At 34.5% G+C, this 21,774-nt stretch overlaps 1 protein-coding gene across 6 annotated transcripts in view; it reads left to right on the top strand.

The window, feature by feature from the left end:
• Positions 1-21,774, top strand: part of LOC115214792 (receptor-type tyrosine-protein phosphatase T) — a 426,610-nt gene that overhangs the window by 319,557 nt on the left and 85,279 nt on the right. For all 6 annotated transcript variants that reach the window (XM_036505346.1, XM_036505347.1, XM_036505345.1 and 3 more), the window contains one exon: positions 13,760-13,909. In XM_036505346.1, coding sequence (XP_036361239.1) covers positions 13,760-13,909 — 150 coding nt within the window. The remainder of the gene's footprint in view (positions 1-13,759; positions 13,910-21,774) is intronic.

The following is a 21,774-nucleotide window of genomic DNA, read 5'->3' as shown; positions in this document are numbered from 1 at the left end:
GAGGCTATAGCAAAAGGCATTTGCCTAAAGTGCCACGCAGTGGGACTGAACCCGCGACCATGTGGTTGGGAAGCAAACTTCTTACCACACAGACACACTTTCTCCCGTGGAAGAAATGTACCAAATTGTCTCTTCTAAATTTACTCTTATAAACACTTGACAGGAACAGGCTATGAGATGTCCACACTGGATAAAAATATGCGCTTAAACAATTTAAAGAAACATAACTTACCATCTATAGTGATTATACTAATTAAAATAATGATTATGACAATAAATGATATTTATGCAAATAATACTAATAAATATAATTATAATAATAACAATTTTATTAATTGAGGGTATAAACCCAAAATATGCGCAATTCCTCTGAGTTAATAATTTACTTCATAGAGTAAAATGTAAATAAAACAATTAATTGTAAAAAAAATAAAGATTTTCAAACGACGATTCAACTTTAATACCAGTAGAGGGGATTAGAAGATCAGAATTCAATTTGATTTAAAACGCTAACACCTTCAACTGAATACGAACGCAGGAAGCTTGTTTGAATTAGTTCACTTTGAAAACGTCGTTAGTGATGGAACCTTGATGACTCGCATGCATAATTGCATACAGAGCAATGTGCAGTTGCTGCAGTAGAACTATATGCTGGTCATTGGTATGTATGCTGTAGAAAACATTTTAATAAAAAAAAGTTTTGGATGTGAATAAATCTCTACTTTCCTCTTGGTTTTCAATATATATATATATATATATATATATATATATATATATATATATATATAATTTAATAATGTAAGTTATCTATATGATATTAAAATATGATGTAGGAAAGTTTAATAAATGTTTTGTTATGAAACTAAATGCATTCTGATGAAGTTGAACTGTAATTAATATTTCTATTCTTTTATTTAAAGTATTGTCAAAATGAATTGAAAAGAATAATAAAAATAGAATAATTTTTAAACAAGACAATGAATTATCGAGAGAGGATTCCAGTAAGAGGGTGAAAGGGAGAGAGAGGGATAGATAGGAAAGGAAAGAAAGAGAGAGGTAGAAATATGGGAAAATAGAAAAACATAATGATTTAATCTGTGTTTTTAAAGACGTCGAGCAAATGTCTGTTGTTTAAAAGAGGTTTACAAGTAGGGAAAGATGGAAGAGAATAGACTGTAAAAAGAAGCCCATGTTTGACTGAATCATATGACGAATAATAGAGGAAGACATTTGACCGATATTAGAGGAACTGTAATTGGAAAAAAATAATCAGAGAGTGAAAATGATTAAAAATAAAATTGTAAATTATGAAATCAAACTGAAGGAAATGAGGTGAAAAACTTTTGTGGTGACCCAAGTTTAAAAGAGTTTTCTGTACGTTAAAGCGATTAGATAAATCATTGTAACTACTTATTAAAAAAGATCTACACATATATTAAGACAAAAGGATAGAACTTTTGTTTCTCTTTTCACTGTATTAGGGCGATTATTTAAACAACTATGAGTGTTAGCTTTAAATAACTCGCACACATACCTATATCTACCCCCACCCATACACACATACACACACACACAGAGGGGAAGAGAGAGTGTATTGTCTTTGAAGCGAGGCACTTGTGTACTAAAATGAATGTATTTCTATGCAGCATTAACTAAATCTATGTTGGAATGGTGGTACAGAGTTATCGATTTGTTGTGCGCGCAAACAAGTGTGCGTGCGTGGGTGAGGTAATTTTGATATTTTTGCAAAAAATACATACGTATAGTTGTTTAATTCCATTGACATCCATATATCTCTACACACACATATATAGGTGCGCACGCATACATACACTGGTGCAAAAATGCCTGACGTGTGTATGCGCGTTCTTATGTATGTTTCGGTCTCGATGTGTGCTTGTATGTATTAGTGCAGAATTCAGATGCTCATATCTATCTATCTATCTATCTATCTATCTACCTACCTACCTACCTATAAGTATACATACATAGATATATGCACATAAACATTCGTCTCTGTGTGCATGTATAAATATATATACATACACAGAGACATATATGTATATTAGGTGTGTATATATATATATACATATACATATATACACATGCATAAATATATATATACATACATACATATATACATGCACACACACACACATATATATATATACACACCACACACGCGCGCACATACATGCTATTCTTCACGCCAGGAATCAAATCTATCCACTCGCACACATTACGTATGACAAAGGTGTGTGCGTGGTGGGGACTTTGATGTATTTCGGAAAAGTTATTCCTGACATTTCCTTTGACATAAATCCGACAATTTTTTTCGTTTGCTTTTTCAGTTAATAGCTTCGAGTCGAGTGGCAGTGATGCTGCCTCCCTCCATTAAACACCACCAATCGCAAAGAAAGTAAAAAGGAACATCTAACTAAAATTAAGTTACACAAAATTTAAAAGACAAAACAATATATATTAAAATTTTATTTTCATTGTAAGATGTCTTAAAAAGGATTAAACATATTTTGACATGTAGGCATTGCAGAAGAAACTAGAGAATAATAAACAAAAAAAAAACGACATTGGAAAATAATGAAGAAAGGGCGATGACGAAGGAGAGAGAAAGGAAGGAATGAATCAATAAATGAATGTCGAAGGAAAGAAAGACGTACAGTGAAGAAAATCTGACTGGCGTCTCTAGATTTTGGGAGGGTGGGAGCATATTACCCAGCTAACCAGTCAAGCGTAGATAATAACCCATTCAGGTTGAAACTATTAAGTATTATAATGAACTTATTGCAAAGACTTTTGACTTTCCTTGTTCAATATTGAGTCTGATGAGTGGCCGTGCGGCAGAAGCAGTGGAACAAAACGTTAAATGCCTTACTTTACCATTTCTAATCTCACCAAGGTCACTTTGTCATCTCTAGTTTCGATTAAAATGTAGCAATAACTTACTAACGACGAGTCAATCGATTATATCAACAGACATAATCAAAAATGGTATACAAAAGTTGGCAAAAACGTTATGGTTCTGTCGTAGCAGACAATAGTTTGCAAAAAATGTATGGTTCTCTTTTCTAACTTTGAGAATTACAGGAAACGAAAATAAATCAATGTGGACATCACACCACTAAACTGATCTACAAACTAGAATATTTTCTATATTAGGGTGTACAAAAGCCCCGGCCGCAGCCCACAGCATCAGTTATCTTTTTTAAAGTTTTCAATTTTTATTTGTGGGTTATTGAGGAATTGATAGCTTCTAGACAGCCTTTTGCGTCACCACTTTAAATTCTTGTTTACATAAACGTTTGCTAGTAAAGCAAATGGGATATTTCCATGCCAAATGTGTTACAACATACAATATCTACCCTCTCTCTCTCTCTCTCTCTCTGTATATATATATATAAGTTCAGCAATATTTAGATTCAAGTGAAGATATTCTTGTTGCTTACTTTTAATATATATATATATATATACATATTTTAAAATAGTGGTACATTTAAACACAAAAGAAAAATCATCCTTTAACAGGTAACTTTTTACATGCTAGAAATAGCAGCCAACACGGCCAAAACCACGATTTAATAGCAATTTTCGAAGTAATTGAAAAATGAAAGCCTTTACCTTGTTATTTATTATCGGTTATACCATGGTTTCGAAATTTCTTTAGCAAACAACATTATTTGCCATTCTTTGATAGTTGAATTATCAAAATAATATAATTGCGAGGCGAATTTCTCGTCAGTAACCGGCCTCAATGACTAACTTATAATTCTGAGACAAGAACATGTGTCCCGTCATTATATGTTGGTGCTATTTCTAGCATGTAAAAAATTACCTGTTAAAGGATTATTTTTCTTTTGTGTTTAAATGTACACTATTTTAAAATAGGAATATGTTGTCTATTAACTATTTATACATGTTAGGCCACTGGTAGTGATATTTATGACGAATATTAGCTACCCTATATATGTATCTTATGAATATATATATATATATATATATATAATGTGTGTGCGATGTTTTTGAAAAGCAGTGCCGAATTTTACAATTCTGCAAATAATAATAAAGGTTTCAAATTTTACAAGGGCACCCCTTTTGGGGGAGAGGATCAGTCGATTACATTGATCCCGCTGTTCAACTAGTACTTATTTTATCGACTCCGAAAATATGAAAGTTGAAGTTGACCTAGGCGGAATCCGAACTCAGAACGTAGCGCCGGACGAAATATCGCTAAGCATTTCGTCCAGTGCGCCACTGATTCTGTCAGCTCGTCGCCTTCATAAAATAATAATGATATTTTATGAGCTTAAATCTTATAAACGATCACCGTGTATTGACTAAAGAAAGTAATCGAGAGAAAAAAATATGGGTTTTCCGTACGCGTAGGTTTCGAACCGACACCTCTGTGTTTTTGCGAATAGTGTGCTGCCATTTACACCTACGTACGCACCGGCTATGAGAAATGCTATAAATATACAATAAGATACAATATGATATAGGATATATAAATGTATTTAAGATATTGTATAATATACAATATAATGTACAATGAGATATATTAAAATATATACTGCATACACACAAACAATATATATATATATATATATATATATATATATATATATATATGTATTGTTTGTGTGTATGCAGTATATATTTTAATATATCTCATTGTACATTTATATATATAATATATATATATATTGTTTGTGTGTATGCAGTATATATTTTAATATATCTCATTGTACATTATATTGTATATATATATATATATATATATATTATATATATATATATATATATTATATATATATATATATATAAATAAGGCGAGCTGGCAGAAACGTTAGCGCGCCGGGCAAAATTCTTAGCGGTATTTCGTTTGTCGTTACGTTGTGAGTTCAAATTCCGCCGAGGTCGACTTTGCCTTTCATCCTTTCGGGGTAGATAAATTAAGTACAAGTTACGCACTGGGGTCGATATAATCGACTTAATCTCTTTGTCTGTCCTCGTTTGTCCCCTCTATATTTAGCCTCTTGTGGGCAATAAAGAAATATATAGTAGACATTTGCTCAAGGTGCCGGAGCCATGTGGCTTGGAACTAAGCTACTTTATTTCATGAAAACTCGCCATTAAGGCGTTACATAGAGGGGACATACAAGGACAGACAAACAATTAAGCTCAGCCCGTTGCTGAGCTTAATTTTTTAGGATAGTAGGAAATGTTTTGTGGCAAATTTAGCTGCCAATATGAGGTGAAAGGACTCAGTCCTGGGAGTAGTTAGAGTTGGTCATTATAACTATTATAGTTATTATAGTTAATTATGTTCAATTTATGTATTATTAGATTTTAGAATATTGATATCTTTCTAAATGTGGTGGTTTGGAAGAAATGTTTGCGGTATTTTTTCCAGCTCTTTTCTTTCTGCGTTCAAATTCTGTCGAAGCGAACTTCGTCTCTCCTCAGTCTTACTCTTTTACTCTTTTACTTGTTTCAGTCATTTGACTCCGGCCATGCTGGAGCACCGCCTTTTAGTCGAGCAAATCGACCCTGGGACTTATTCTTTGTAAGCCCAGTACTTATTCTATCGGTTTCTTTTGCCGAACCGCTAAGTGACGGGGACGTAAACACACCAGCATCGGTTGTCAAGCAATGCTAGGGGGACAAACACAAACACACACATATATATATACATTTATACGACAGGCTTCTTTCAGTTTCCGTCTACCAAATCCACTCACAAGGCATTGGTCGGCCCGGGGCTATAGTAGAAGACACTTGCCCAAGATGCCACGCAGTGGGACTGAACCCGGAACCATGTGGCTGGTTAGCAAGCTACTTACCACACAGCCACTCCTGCGCCTGGAACCAAAATATTAAAATCATAGCCAAGTATTGAAGACGTTGGTATCGACTGATCCCCTTCTTGCTGACCTTGTGTCTAAACCAGAAATAATTAATGATACCTTCCCTAGTGAAATAATTAACAAAAAGAAATTTTTAATACTGGCTATAGGGAAATAGCATATAACCTCACATTTCTATAATAGAGTGTCTTCTATTTACAATGGAAGAGTTGAATAACCTGCTGCTGCTGCTTCTACTGCTACTACTACTAGGTGAAATAAAGCAAAATCGTACACTAGAGTCTTTAAAATTGATAGCTCTGAATACTGGCGTCAGTTTATAAAAAAAACAGAATCGCATATGAAAGTGTTCTTTTTTCAGTCTAAGTACATTCACGAAGATTTCGTTGAATGCTGACAACGTTAGTGGAGAGGGCATCTCTATGTATTTGTATTTTGTTTAATTGACGAACAGGTGTAATCAACAATGAATAGACTTGTCTATGTTTATTGTCTGCGTAAAAAGAAAGTATTAAAAAGATTAGGTGCTTGTATGCGGATTATTTTTTTGTAAAATTCAATTTCAGAACAGGTGTATTCAACTGAAGAACAGTCAACTAGTAAAAGAGAAGACAATATAAGTAAAACTTGCTTACAAATTAGAGTAATAGAGAATGATTGAAGCATATATCAAAGAAGAAGGTTCAGTGAATATAAATTGATTTTACAATTAATTACAGCGCTGATTTCAGCCTCACTTGCAACCAAATAAACAATAGGTTTTGTTAAGTGAGGGTGGTAGTGGTGGTAGTGGTGATGGAATTCTACTGAATGTAAAACTTCCCAACTAACGCATATATTAATAAACGTACATTCGTTGTAGACATATACTTGTGTATATAAACATACAGAAACTCATAAACATTTTCCCTCGCCCCACCCACCCCACCAACAGTTCAGATGTATATTATTTTAATTCCGCTATCTTATGTTTGTCTTTTATTCATTTCTTTCATGAGTAAGATACATTATATACATGTTAATGTGTCTTTTGTGTGTGTGTATATATATATTATTATATATATATATACATACATATATATATATTATATATACATACATATATATATATAATATACATACATAATATATATATATACATACATATATAATATATATATATATATACAACATATATATATATATACATACATATATATATATATATATACATATATATATATATATACATACATAATATATATATATATACAACATATATATATATACATACATATATATATATATACCTACATATATATATATATATATATATCTATATAATATATATACATACATATATATATATACCTACATATATATATATATACATACATATATATATACATACATATATATATACATACATATATATATATACATACTATATATACATACATATATATACATACATATATATATATACATACATATATATATATACATACATATATATACATACATATATATATATACATACATATATATACATACATATATATATATACATACATATATATACATACATATATATATATACATACATATATATACATACATATATATACATACATATATATACATACATATATATACATACATATATATATATATATATATATATATATATTTATATATGTGCATACAATATATATATGTACAAAGCTGTATTTGAACATAGAGGTATAAACAAGAATATGTGCGTGTATGTGTGTGCGTGTGGAGGAAGAATATATGCAGATACCACAACATAACCTGTACGTGTATAATAAAATGGAATGAGTAGCAGGAAGACCTGCCAATGTTTATAAATATCGTTCGATACAATAACGAAATTATGAAAATTTTAGCTGTAGATTTATTGAAAAAATAAATGAGAACAAGTAAAGAAAACTAATCAGCAAAGAGATATATAGAAAGGAAAAGAGAATGAGTTTGCTCTCGCACAATAAATATACTAAACTGAAGACGGTGAAGTATTGTTGAAATGAAGTGAAACCAAGAGTAAATTCACTCTGAAAATGGATCTATAGAGAACTGATGCTGATATAACAACATGGAAGACAATACTAGTTTCTAAATAAAACGGGTTAAGATATTGATTTTTTGTATCTGATTTGCATATTTGAAATAAGGTTTTTGTTGTTGTTGTTGTTGTTGTTGTTGTCTGTCCGTGAAATAAAATATTTCTTAAAGAACAGAACAAGAAGTTTCATGCTGTTAAGTAATTTCCTTAGCAAGAAATATTAATGTGCATAACACTTCTTTTTCTTCACTACTACTACTACTACTACTACTACTTTTGGTGATGATGATGATGATGTAGAAGCGCTTCGAGCATTAAAAACCACGTTCGAGAAATATATCAGAGAAATCGGAATTGACATGAGAGCAGAGCAAGCCCCCAACATTACTCTGTTGGGGAAAGCTAGGATTTTGAGATTGGTACTTGGATGTTGAATATCTCCCACGATACTTAACAACCAGGCATCAAAACTTATAATGTGCGGAAAGAGACCCTGTAAGACCTCTGACAGCAGGCTGCTGTCCGCTCTCACAGAATCTGTCAGAACAAACAGGAGCGAGCTCTCTGAGAAGTAAAACAACAACAATAATAATAATCCTGTGGGGAGGGAGACAGTCGATCACATCAACCCCAGTACTCAACCAGTACTTCATTTATCGACCCTGAAAGGATGAAAGGCGACTTCGGCGGAATTAGATCACAAAACGTAACGGCAGACGAAATACCTATTTCTTTACTACCCACAAGGGGCTAAACACAGAGAGGACAAACAAAGACAGACAAACAAATTAAGTCGATTATATCGGCCCCAGTGCGTAACTGGTACTTATTTAATCGACCCCGAAAGGATGAAAGGCAAAGTCGCCCTGGGCGGAATTTGAACTCAGAACGTAACGGCATACGAAATACTACTAAACGTTTCGTCCGGCGTACTAACAATTCTGCCAGCTCACTGCCTTAATAATAATAATAATAATAATAATAATAATAATAATAATCGACCAATCATCCAGGATTGTAAAGAAAAAGGGAGGAAAAATACAATCCCCATAAAATTTGAAATAGGAAGAATTTGGAGCATGAAAACAGTAAAGGTTATGCCTACAATAATTATTTTTGGGGGATAGTAAGTTAAGAGAAATGGCTGACCCCAAGATAAATGGCCAAAGGAAATTGAAATAGAATGCCCGGTAGAGCTCCTCTAGAAATTTTGCGTCTTAGGGACAGCAAGGATTATCAGGAGGGTTCTAAGCACTTGAAGACTTCTGAAAACTTGTGGATACCAAAGGTTACCGGTAGTAACCCGCTACCCGCATAAATCCTACCGGGAATAAGCTCGAACCTGAGCCAAAGCAAAATAAGGATGTCCTCCTATATCTAATATTGCCTTCCGCTGTGCACCCCCTGGGATTGGGCCTTCACCTTTAAAATTAATCGTCGATTAATGGTTAGTGTCATTTTCGTAAAATGTTCGTTTTTGTTAAAGATTTCCGTAAAAATTCCAGCGCAGTTATTCAATCTCAGGCGTTTTTGCTTTAAATCACACACACACACACACACACACACCACACACACACACACAGACTCTCTCTCTCTCTCTCTCTCTCTCTCTCTCTCTCTCAAAGACGGAGACAGAGTTTGCTATCTGTTTGCATTGGTGTTATATTAGACTTTGTAGCGTCTAGATTCGTACTAAAGTTATGAAAATCAGCGAATATTTTCGAAATTTTACCAGAATATTCATAGAGTTCATAAGGCTATAAGTTGTATTTACTATATTAAATCCAAGTACCTCTCCGCCCAAACAAATGTACAATACCAAGTGCTCTGGAAGGCACATTGTGTTACCAAAAGCTATCTTTTTCTTAGAATGGTGAAGAAGTAAGTGGTGAGGAAGTAAGTAATAACGACTCAACTAACTGAAACGTATATGTTGTATGAAGCCTAAAATTCCAATCTTATTATCTTCGTTTATTAATATTACTCACTCGCGTGTGCATGCACGTACTTATGTTTGTGTGTGAAAGAGAGAGGAAGAGAGAGAAGGAGAGAGAGAGATGTGTTACTTTCACTGTCGGTCACGGTATCATCATCATTTCCTAATTCTTAACCCTTACGAGAACGTCTGTAGTCTGATAACGATTCTCAGGATTTCAATCATCAGGACACATGTGATGGGGCTGCAACTTCGTATGGCCGACTCAGTCCAGTGGGATAAAAGGTCCATAAAAAGTGAGGGAGAGAAGCATCAATCCTTCATCTTTATTTGTTGAAAAGAAAGTTTTTAGATATGTGTAACGATTAAAGCAATCTACTCGAGCCTGTAACGCTACTGCCAATTATCTCCTTACATTTAAACATACGTACATATAAACGTATACTCATAAATCCAAAATGTGACCGCGTGTGTACCGTTGGCGATTTTTTCCTCCGTCTTCCCTTCTTTGGCTCTTTCCTTATCCTATGTTTCTAACGAAGAGCTCCGCTCGAAACGTTAAACCTGCCTTCTTTCCTGAGCGTCCAAATAACACTATACTTGTTCCACGTCCTCGCGTTGTTGTGTTTTCTCTTTGTGTTTTCATGATTGGTTATATATATATATATATATATATATATATATATATATATACTGACACACACACACACGCATATATCATATATAGGCAATAAGCATTCATATATACATGATATTCTTAAATATAGGTATGTATATATATATATCCGTGGTGGTATCTGAATATTCCAATGCATGATTGTCTATATTGATACAGCGCTGCTTGTGTGTATATACATACACACTCACAGCCGTACATATATATAGCACTGGCTATTTGTAATCAATACGTTTATCAAACGATTATTGTTATAACAATTTGTAGTTACCAAACTCAAAATATTCTTCTATCTACTGCTTAATGTTATCATACGTTTATTTTCATCTAAACCTCACCGTCCCAAGTTGATCACTATAAGTGGCTTCGCCTATATAAACGCACACGCTCACACACGTTTTTTTTTTTTTTCTTCTCCCATTTTATAAGTGAATTTTTATCAGAGCAGATATTAATCATTGTTGGTTTATTCAACACCCAACCTTCCATTTAATAAATCATTCATTTTTACTTGATCCCGATTCTATTTAAATCAAGTTAACTGTAATATTGGATGAGCTATGAAAAAGATATTAACTATCAATCAAAACTACTTTCGCTACGCATGTTCTTCAACTTTAGAAATAAATAATAGAATAAAGCAAATACATTAAGATATTTGATGTTTGTGGTGTTGTGGAAGGCAATGAAGAATATTTGTGGCGACTAACCAATAAAATTAATGTTTATTTTGTTTTACTATATTGCTAATTTTACTTTTATCATTTTTAAAATGAAAGATTGGGCAGATTAATTTCAGATTAGATAATTTTTTTTGTTATTGTTTTATAGTCATGCAATATTGCTTTTGTTTGTTTTGTTCTCTACTGAAAGCATGTCGGGTGATTTAAGGATTTACGAAAGATTTGCTTCATCTAAACCTACATTTTATGGTATTAATAATTATAAACTCATAAAACCAAAAACAACACCTAAAACTCTTTAAATATGTTCAGAAAATATTTATAGGCTTCACCTAAAAAGTGAACAATATTGGTAATAGCTTCGGTTACGATATTCTTCTTCTTCTTGGTAGTAGTAGTGATGGTAATTGTTATTATTGTTGTGAATATTTATTAGTGTTATTGCTACTGATATGAAAGTGGGGTCGTGTGATGGCCGATGTATTTGAAAAGACCGTCTTCGTATCTGAGTGTTTCCATGCTTTCTACGTACGGAGAATTTGTTAAAGTCGGTGATGTACGAGCGACGCCGTTGAAGGAAATACTTTCTGGCTTTAATAGTAAACTCGTTCAGAAAATGTAAATCCAGTTTATTGAAGTTGGTGTTCTGTTTTTTTGCTACTAGTTATACTTTCCCTACCAATGAAAGATGCCGTTGTTACTAATTCATGTCGTATTCCCGGTTGCGGTTTAGTGAATGGGGTTAAGAAGGATGTGGCGTTGATGATGGTAATAGGAATACTATTGGTTTCAAATTTTAGAACAGGGCCAATATTTTCGAAGGGGAGATAAGTTGATTACTTCGCTCCCCAGTAAACAACTGGTATTTATTTTATCGAACGCGAAAGAATGAAAGGTAAATTGATCTCGCTGGAATTTGAACTCAGAACGTAAAGACGGACAAACTACTATTTCTATGGCCAAGGCGACGAGCTGACCATAGAGATAGTATTATAGTAGTAACATTAACAGGAATTTATCGTGGTCTGAGTGGTGATATTGGTGGCAGGAATGTCGGCAGTTACGTAGCTAAAGTTAGTAGTTTGTATATTGTGCCGGGAATATCACTGGTAATAATACAGTAGCGTTTTGCCTATATATATATATATATATAAGAAATAAAAAATTTCTTCATAAGAAAAAATATATATTCAAATAAGTAAAACATAATATCATGAATAGCGATAGCAAAACCGGTCGATATATCAAAAATTATATTAAAACTATGTAAGTGTGCGTATTTTCCTTTTTTAATTTCTTATATACATTACAACTCACTACGTGGGGATAATCGAAATTCCTCTTTTCTGTTGCTACTATATATATGTGTGTGTGTGTGTGTATGTATGTATCTTATTTTATATATATATATAGATATATATATATATATATATATAATATATATAGATAGATAGATGTGTGTGTGTGTCTATAAATTTATGCATCCATCTATATATGTATTTATGGTGTCTAGAAATATGTCTCTGAACACATTTAATGCATTCTAGCCGTGGCCACCTCTCCCCCTCCTCACACATAGCAGCTAAAAATACATTACCCAACACGTCCATTTTCAGAATAGCAGGCTGGGATTTGAGGGCGATTCGGCAGCTATTTTAGCAAACCCAGCGACCGCATGCGAACTCCCTTGCGTGCATGGGGTTAGTGGTGGTGCTGGTTGCTGTAAATGATATCAGGAAGGACGACGTTATTAAGCTTGTTGTTGTTATTGTTGCCATAGGTGATAGTAGTGGCAACGGTGATGAAGATAGGGATGTAGCAAGGAGGTCGGTTGAGCGATGCTAATAATGGCAATATCGCTTTGTTTATAAATTAACTCACTAATGATAACGGCAGTCGTAATTATTACATTAATGATAACGATGGCGGTAATTATGAAGTTGTTTATTATATTTATTACGATCGTTATCATCATTATCCCCGTTCGTCTTGTTATTGTTGTTGTCATTACAATAAGGGGGGGGAGTGCAGGAAGGTCTTTGCTTTTGTGTTATCTGCGATATTATTATTCCCTTATCACCAGTTTTATAGCACAGTTACTGTTTTCTATTTAACAACAGCTACAACAACAACAACAATATCATAATGATATATAATACGAAAAATAAAAATGAAAATAATACTAATAATGATAATAGAATCAAAAGAGAATTCATTCTAAAGGTTTGAAGAAGAATAAAGAAAGAATAAATATCACATACACACATACCTTTATGAATAAATAAATAAATGTGTGTGTGTGTACTCTCCGATAAATGTATTTCTTACTGTATACTTCGTTTTTTTTTTTTGTTTTTCTTCTCATTATAGGTTTTATTTAATTTTTTATTGTTTTTTTCTCTCTTTGTTTTTGGCATCCAATAAATTTCCAAAATGGGACAATTTTGATTTATTTCATTCCGTTGCCATTTCGGTTTTCCTCTCTGACACTTAAAATAATTCTCTTCTCTCTTCTAGGAGCAATATGTGTTCGTATATGACGTACTATTAGAGGCGTTGTTATGCGGGGATACAACGATATGCTGTGATTCGTTTCCATCCTTTTATGCCAGTCTATGCGAGTTCGATCCCAGCATAGGAAAAAGTAAACTGGAGGAACAATTTGAGGTAAAATATAGCATCTTTTCACCATGTTTATTCATGAAATATGTAAATGATAATTCCAATGCTTTTGTAAAAAAGATTAATTTGTCTCTGATTTTAAATATTGTTGAAAGACTGCGACGTAATAAATTATAAATGTTCAGTGTTATCTTCTCACAAGTGAAAGGCGGAAATAGCTCTGCCGAGTGAAATAACGAAGCTCAATGGAAGGCATGCCCAAGGTTTTACATTTTTGATCAAATCGACCTGCCTCCCCCAAGAAAAATATTTAAAGCCTTCAGTTTGTTAGAACCTATTTTTATTTGACAGAAATGTATTTTAGACGTCCGAAAAATAACCTATTCCATGTTTACACTTCCCGTCAGTGCAGACGTAAGTTAAGTAGCTTCAAGCGAAAAAATGAAAGTTGCAATCATCAACTCCCTTACTCGTTAATATTATTTTCTACGGTCCTTGCCTCGTGATAATTGTTGGCATATCTGCACACGACCACATGGGAGAAGTACAGTAAGCTGAAGAGATTTTATTAGATGCGATTTTATCAACTTCTAGTGGATTAATGACTAATTTAAGTTAATAGTATTTGATTAGCGTGCCGGTCGACAGTAAGTGACTTTCGCGAACGATCTGGTGTCTATTCTTATATGTTGGTTGCTAAGCTGATGAGCGCATAACTGTGTTTTGCTCAAATTCAAAACCGGGCTGATGCAGTTTCGCATCTCTCCTTGAAAAATGTATTAAATTTTTTTTCGGATTCCTACTTTTTAGACGCCGGAGATTAGGAATATGTAAAAAAAATTATTTTTATTTCACCCTTCCCTCAGATTAAAATTTCTGATTTTGTTTACTTTAAAGAGATCGTAGCGAATTAACGAACATACGCAAATCGAAATATATACAGACAAAAACATTAAAGTGAAAAGAATTTGCGTTTTACTTGAGTTTGCCTTAAAAAAATCGTAAATAATAATATAATGTAAATTAAATATACATCAGATCCCCATGTGAGCCATTTTGTGAGAAACAAACATTAATATTTAATAATTTATGTTATAAAGTTTAATAAGGGGCTCAAATTTCACCCCTCCTCCAATTCTAAATTTTGAACTTTTCCATCCATTTATTTGTCTGTCTATCTATTTATTCTTGTCCGTTTATTCATAAAATATATTTTTCAACTTAATGTGGCAGTCCTATAGAAGACCGTGTTACTGTTGTTTTTAGCCCCAGGAAGACATTTATATCTATCTCTTTATACACCTATCTTTATGCTTATTGAATTTAAAAGTTACAAAACGTGGTTTCTTGCATATCCAGAATTTCCGTCATCTAAAACATAGGAAAATAAAATTCGAAAAAGTCCAAAATTTTAAATTGAAGGGTGGTGTTGGTTGGGGGGAGGGTTAATTTTTTTTTTTTTTTTTGCATATTCGTAATCTCCGACCTCTAAAACGTAGGAACCTGAAACAGAAACTTTCAAAGGTACGAAACTACATTCGGCCCTACAAAACCCGAAAAAGAATGGAACGTTTGATTTCTGAGCTGTTATCATTTCTATTATCTGCATCCAAGTTGACCTGTACTCTATGATTATATCTTGTTCCCAAAATATTAATCACAATTAAAATAAATAAACAAAAAGAATTCAAATTGTGGTAAGAAATCAGCAGTGTTGCAAAGAGGGGCTTTTTACTTTTTCGAGAAATGAAAAGTGAAGTTGACCGCGGTAGGATTTGAAACCCAGTTGGAATAAATGCTGCGAAACACTTTGTTCAACACACTAACTATTCTGCCAGATCGCCGCCGCCTTAAACAAATAAATAGTTTTGATTCTTTCTGCTATATGTAAAATTCCAAAAATTTTGTGGATAGGAGCCATCAACTCCTGTGCTCAAATGGAATTCATCACCATATTTCAAACCTTCTGCCTATGGTAGAAAGAAATATTATTATAATAATATATAAAAATGATAATAACAGTCATTTGCTTAAAAATATTGAATCAATATTATTTCAATGAAGGGATCGCTAAAGTAAAAATAATCTAGCATGAAATACTTTTAATTTTCATTCAAACTCATTTATATCAAAACCTACATAGAAATCCTCTTGCCCAAGACTGACTTATATTAAACCAGTGTGTGATGGACAGAAAATGATTGTACCACACTAGCAGGTATCACGACAATCTCTCGTCAAATATAGCAAAGGACAACTTCCAAAAACGTTTAGCAGATAATTCACAATGACGATTATTTCTTTCTGGTATTAGCGCTAAATCGCACTCTTGCTAGATATAAACTCTACCCTCATTTACGGCTTCCACTCAAAATATACGAACTACCCACAACTTATAAGTTAGTGACACATAGCTCCTATTTACCACACCGGATATCCCATTTTAGGGATAACTTCTTCAGATTACACCGGCGGTCGACTAGCTGAAAAGGCAGACACGTTGAAGTCATGTAAATAACCAACTACGAGACTTCGGATTCAACCATCTTCTATTCAACTACCTTACAATGGATTTAATGAACTTTGAACACAACTAAAATGTAAGACTTTGGAATCATTGAACATTTTCTTCTCCAATTTCTTTCGTTCTATTCTCCTCTTTGTTTATCTCTGCCTTCTTCGTTCTGATGACGTCTACCATTTGCAACGAGGTAAATACATATTTACCTCAACTACGGTACACAGAAACAGCTGTAAACCCACTCTTACTCTCACCTTAATTAAATAATGGCTTTTTAGCACCACAAACACACTTCTATTTGTTGCTTTTCCTCCAATTATCGTCTATATATACATTAAACTACGGTTTACCTCTTAAAATTACCTGCTGCCGTACACCTTATACTAAGGACCATACTTACGGTGGTAATTACCAGGAGTGCCGCTGGATATTTCTTTCCCTTAGATGGCTTAACACCTCTAACTTTATATATATATATAGATGAACCATGATGTAGGTTCATCTGGGACTCTCAAAAGGAAGAGGTCCAGCTTTGATTTAAAAAAAACCCTACATCTACTTTGTGCAGGTTCCTCAACTCTTTGGGAGAATATTGAAAAGCTGTGGGCCCTTGAAACCCAGGTTGTTGCAGTAACTGGTCCTGAAGCGCGATGGCATTGCTGGGATCTTTGGCACTATGCAGTGTCGTCCCGTTCTGCCATTAGTGTAGCTTTCAATGCTAAAATCTTCCAGATTTATATTACTGCATACCTCTCCCGCCTTCGCTCCAGGGAGCAGAGTCTTAGGTGTTTCAGCCTTTCCCAGTAGCTGAGCAGTAGCAAAGGGCCGATCTTCTTTGTGAATCTTCTCTTGATTGCTTCAAGGTCCGCTGTTAATTTCATACTGCTGGGTGACCATAGCTGTGAGCAGTAATCCAGGCGGCGGAGGACGAATGTCCTCCAGAGAACCATCATGGTTTCCCTATCTCTGCTTCTGAATGTTCTTAGGATCCATCCAGCCAGTCGTCTACACTTTGTCGCCATCCTGGTAATGTGCACTTGGAAAGAGGTATCATCACTCATGTCGATACCCATGTCCCTCACTAACTTAGCCTCTGGGATTGAAATTCCCTATGGTCCAGTGTACCCTGTAAGTTTCATATTCAGTTTTGGACGCTGGTAGCGCAGAGCTTGGAATCTTTCAGCATAAAAATACATATTATTATCCTCAGCCCATCTGTAAATTGAGTACAACTCCTGCTGCATATGTGCAACATCGCTGCGATTCTGTATTTTCTGCGAGAATTTCGTATCGTCTGCGTAGCTAGCAAGGGTGGCTATCCGGGTTCCTGACGGCATATCTGAGAGGGCCACTATAAAAAGCAGTGGTCCCAAGACAGTGCCCTGTGAAACACCGCTCACTATTTGTGTTTTCATAGAGCTGGCTCCATTAGCCACTACTGCCTGACTTCTATCTTTCAGAAAGTCATGTAACCACTTTCCAAGTTTTCCAGCTATGCCGAGATCACGCAGTTTGTGGCATATCATACCATGATCTACCTTGTCAAAAGCTTTTGTAAAATCAAGGTATATTACGTTCACATTTGAGTTGTTGAGTAACTGCCTCAACATCCAGTCATAATGTTGTAAGAGTTGGTTTAGGCAGCTCCTACCTGGTCGAAAGCCATGCTAGGTATCACTCAGCAAGTTATTTCTTTTTTTCAAGGGATGTGATTAGTTTCCCTCTGACTATCCATTCCATGACTTTGCTGATGTGTGAAGTCAGAAAAATAGGCCTATAGTTTTTGGCATCTGCTCTGCTTACTCCTTTATGGATTGGGCATAGTATCCCCCCCCACCCCACTTCAGCTGCTTGGCAGTCTGCCATTAGCGAGAAAGCACTGGAAGAGGATCTGGGGGGGGGTGCAAGGGCATGCTTACACGATTTGAGGAGGATAGCTGGGAAACCATCAGGACCAGCAGTTGAGTTTGTGTTCACTTCATCTATGGCTAGTAGGATATCTTCTTCGCTTATGTCGATGTATTCCATCGTAACTGCCTCGCTGGTTATAGGTGAAGCGGCAAAGAAGTTCACTGGTTCGTTCACTTGTCTGTGATTCAACGGGGTGGTGAAGATACTTTTGAACTGGTCATTCAGTCCCTCATTGATCCTAGTTGGACTGTCTGTGAGGGAGCCATCCTTTTGGAAGAGGGGTCCTATCTTGCAGCGTACTGACGCTGTTTCTTTCGCGTAATGAAAGAAGGCTTTGGGTTTGACTTAATGTTTTTTTTATAACCCAGGCTTCTTTGTCTGCTTTCTCCCTCACATAGGATTGTTGCAGCCTTTTTCAATCTCCATCAGTGTTGCTTTTAGGCGGAACCTTTCGCTACTTTTGTCATAATAGATCTCAGAGTTTCAAATGACTCGAAGCTCTTAGCTCCGGCATTGGAAACTCTGAGTTCTATTGACAACTTAGTGATTGTCCTATACTATATATATATATATATATATATATATATATATATATATATGAATATGTATGTATGTGTGTGTGTGTGTGTGTGTGTGTATATATGATATGTATGTATGTGTGTGTATATATGATATGTATGTATGTGTGTATTTGTATATATATATATATATTATGTGTATGTATGCATGTAGATATATATAAAGAACGACTGAGTTTATTAGAAAATAAACAATTAATCACAGGAAATAGCTGTATATTGATGTCTAGCTGTACATACATATACACACGTGCGCGCGCACGCACACATATAGATATTCAGTTACTGAGACATAGAAAGAAACCTATATATATATATTGATATACATAAATTACACACACTCCAACACACCATATTATATATAATTAAATGGAAGCGTATTATTGATTGTCCAACTACTACAACAGTAATTATTTTAGTGCCTGAAACAATGGTGAACGTTGCGAAGTGGAGGACGAGGGCTGCATCTGTAACAAAGAAAATGATGGCAATTATGATTCCAATCAAGAATAAGTTGAGAAAAACTTTAGTGAATATTTCTAGAACTGTTTGCAGCAGCAGCAGGCTGTAAGCGTGAAATGATAGGATTTCCTTGTCTATTGCTGGCATGGTTTTCGTATCCGTTCAGCAACACCACTCTGAAAGTTTTGAGGCAAAATAGTTTCAAGTAATGTTTAGTTTGAAGTGTTGCCAAAAGTCTGTCATTTTCACAGCAAAGAAGTGGAATTACTCTTCTGCAAACATGCATTTGCGCTGTGTCCTTGCGTGAGGAGCACATTTGTACAAATATATATATATATATATACATACACACGCACACGTCCCTTTCCCTGTATATACATATCTATGTGTGTGTTTGTATATATATATATATATATATAAACATAGATGTGTGTATAAGTGTGCATGAGGACAGAGTGAGAGACACAGAGAGAAAGAAAAATGTATGATTCCCTTGCGTTAAATTTTCATTGATTTCCTTGAGGCAATACGTTTATCTACACCCTCGATGCTACTTCGTGAATTCCACAGTTTATCTTGTCATACTCTTTTATCCTATTCTGGTTTCAGCACAGTCAAATTGATTTAATTCGCAGAACTCCGTATTGCTAAACCGCTAGACCACGCGTCTTTATGAATTTCCTACAGGCTTTTGGTGGGGCTCTACAGTTTATGGGCCTGCCCATACAGGGTGATGTTGCACTGATTCCGAAGCTTGGCAATAGGAACCTGTCCATAGGAACCTGCTGACCTCTCACTATCTCTCTCTCTCTCTTTATGTATATATATATATATATATATAGTAAATCCAAGAAAAGAAGAACAAACACAAAAAAACAACAACGCGAGAAAGCGGTGCATGTAAAATATTAGCAGACGCCCAGGGAAGGAAACAAGTCTATACACACGCGCGCACACAATTTTTCAAAAGAAATTGAAGACACAGTTCTTCCCAGTAACTTAAAAGATTAATTCCTGTAAGAAACGTCCAGGGTAACAGGTAACAAAATATGGGTTACTACACTTTGAAAACAATACGCCATTCTGACAGACCACGAGCAGCTAGAAAACTTATAGGCAAACCTTATGTTGTAGCTCAAACCTTAAACCAGCCAAATACGACTGGCTTATCCACCTTAGTTATTCAGGATTCTAACTCGTGGTTCATCGCTTGAATGATTAACGTGTTTCTCAGACTACGGATAGCTCTATCAGGTTTTTCACAAATTTCTAAACGATGGCTGGCATTTGGATATTGTGGCAAGTGAGGAGGGGCAGTTGCTAATCGCTCTTACTTCCTTAACATAATAGATCTGGACATTACCTTCAATTTAATGTAGCCAGGTCATTAGTTCAACAAGACACTTCAGGATTCACCTGCTATCATCTCAGATCAGGTATCGTTTTCGTAGTTAAGTACTTCATGAAGGCCCTAAAACGAAGCTGCTCACCATTAGATTTAGTGACCTACAAAGTTGTTCGCACAATTTAGAATGATGTTCCTTGCAAGCGCTAAATGCATCACTGAAATGGTAATTCCGTTATTAATTATTTTCTCGATCTGTTGTACAATTAGCAAACACTCTCAGAATAGAGCTGTTGTATTAATCAGTTTGTAGTGAATGAAGCTGTCTAGGAGATGACGGCTTCGATGTTCTTCACAGCCACAAGGGGAATTGCTTTGAAAAAGGAATACTCTGTCAATATGAGCAATTGTACCTTCAATGCCTTCAATAAAAATATGATCGTTTGTGCGTATATACAAATTTATATATATATATATATATATATATATATAGATGTGTGTGTATGCATTCGTTTGTGCATATGCATGTATATGTGAGTTTGTATGTATATCTATGTAGATATGTGAATATATGTATGTGTAATAGTACATATTATAATGTATGATATATGTATAATACATATACCTAAATACATAAAAACGCACATACACATACGAACACACTCACTCATGTACACACTCACACACATATAATATTTCAATTGCATCTGTCTCAATACAAGTTCTATCTATTATCCTTTCCTGCCTCTAACGCTCTGTTTGTTATGTTTTATCTGCAATCTCCATAGATACATAATTGTATAGGTTTTTTCATAGATACCAATAAGAAAAACATACGTTAAAGGAAAAGACTGCCATTATTGTAGTGGGTTAAACTATTACAAAGACTAGATTCGTTGCACAACCTACCATGGCAAATAATGATCAGTTAGTATTTGGTTATCTCTGTTTTCTACAGTGTTATTTGTCTTCTCACCCGTCATTACAGACTGTGGCTCTTTAAAACCGTTACTGGAATACATATTGGGACTACTTTCATATTGGCAATGTATTTCATTAGTTTGCTTATATAGATTGTAGACGTTATGTTCTC

Source organism: Octopus sinensis, linkage group LG8 (assembly GCF_006345805.1).
Source record: "Octopus sinensis linkage group LG8, ASM634580v1, whole genome shotgun sequence".
NCBI lineage: Eukaryota > Metazoa > Mollusca > Cephalopoda > Octopoda > Octopodidae > Octopus > Octopus sinensis.
The sequence above is the reverse complement of the archived record's forward strand: the minus strand, read 5'-3'. Positions and strand labels throughout refer to the sequence as shown.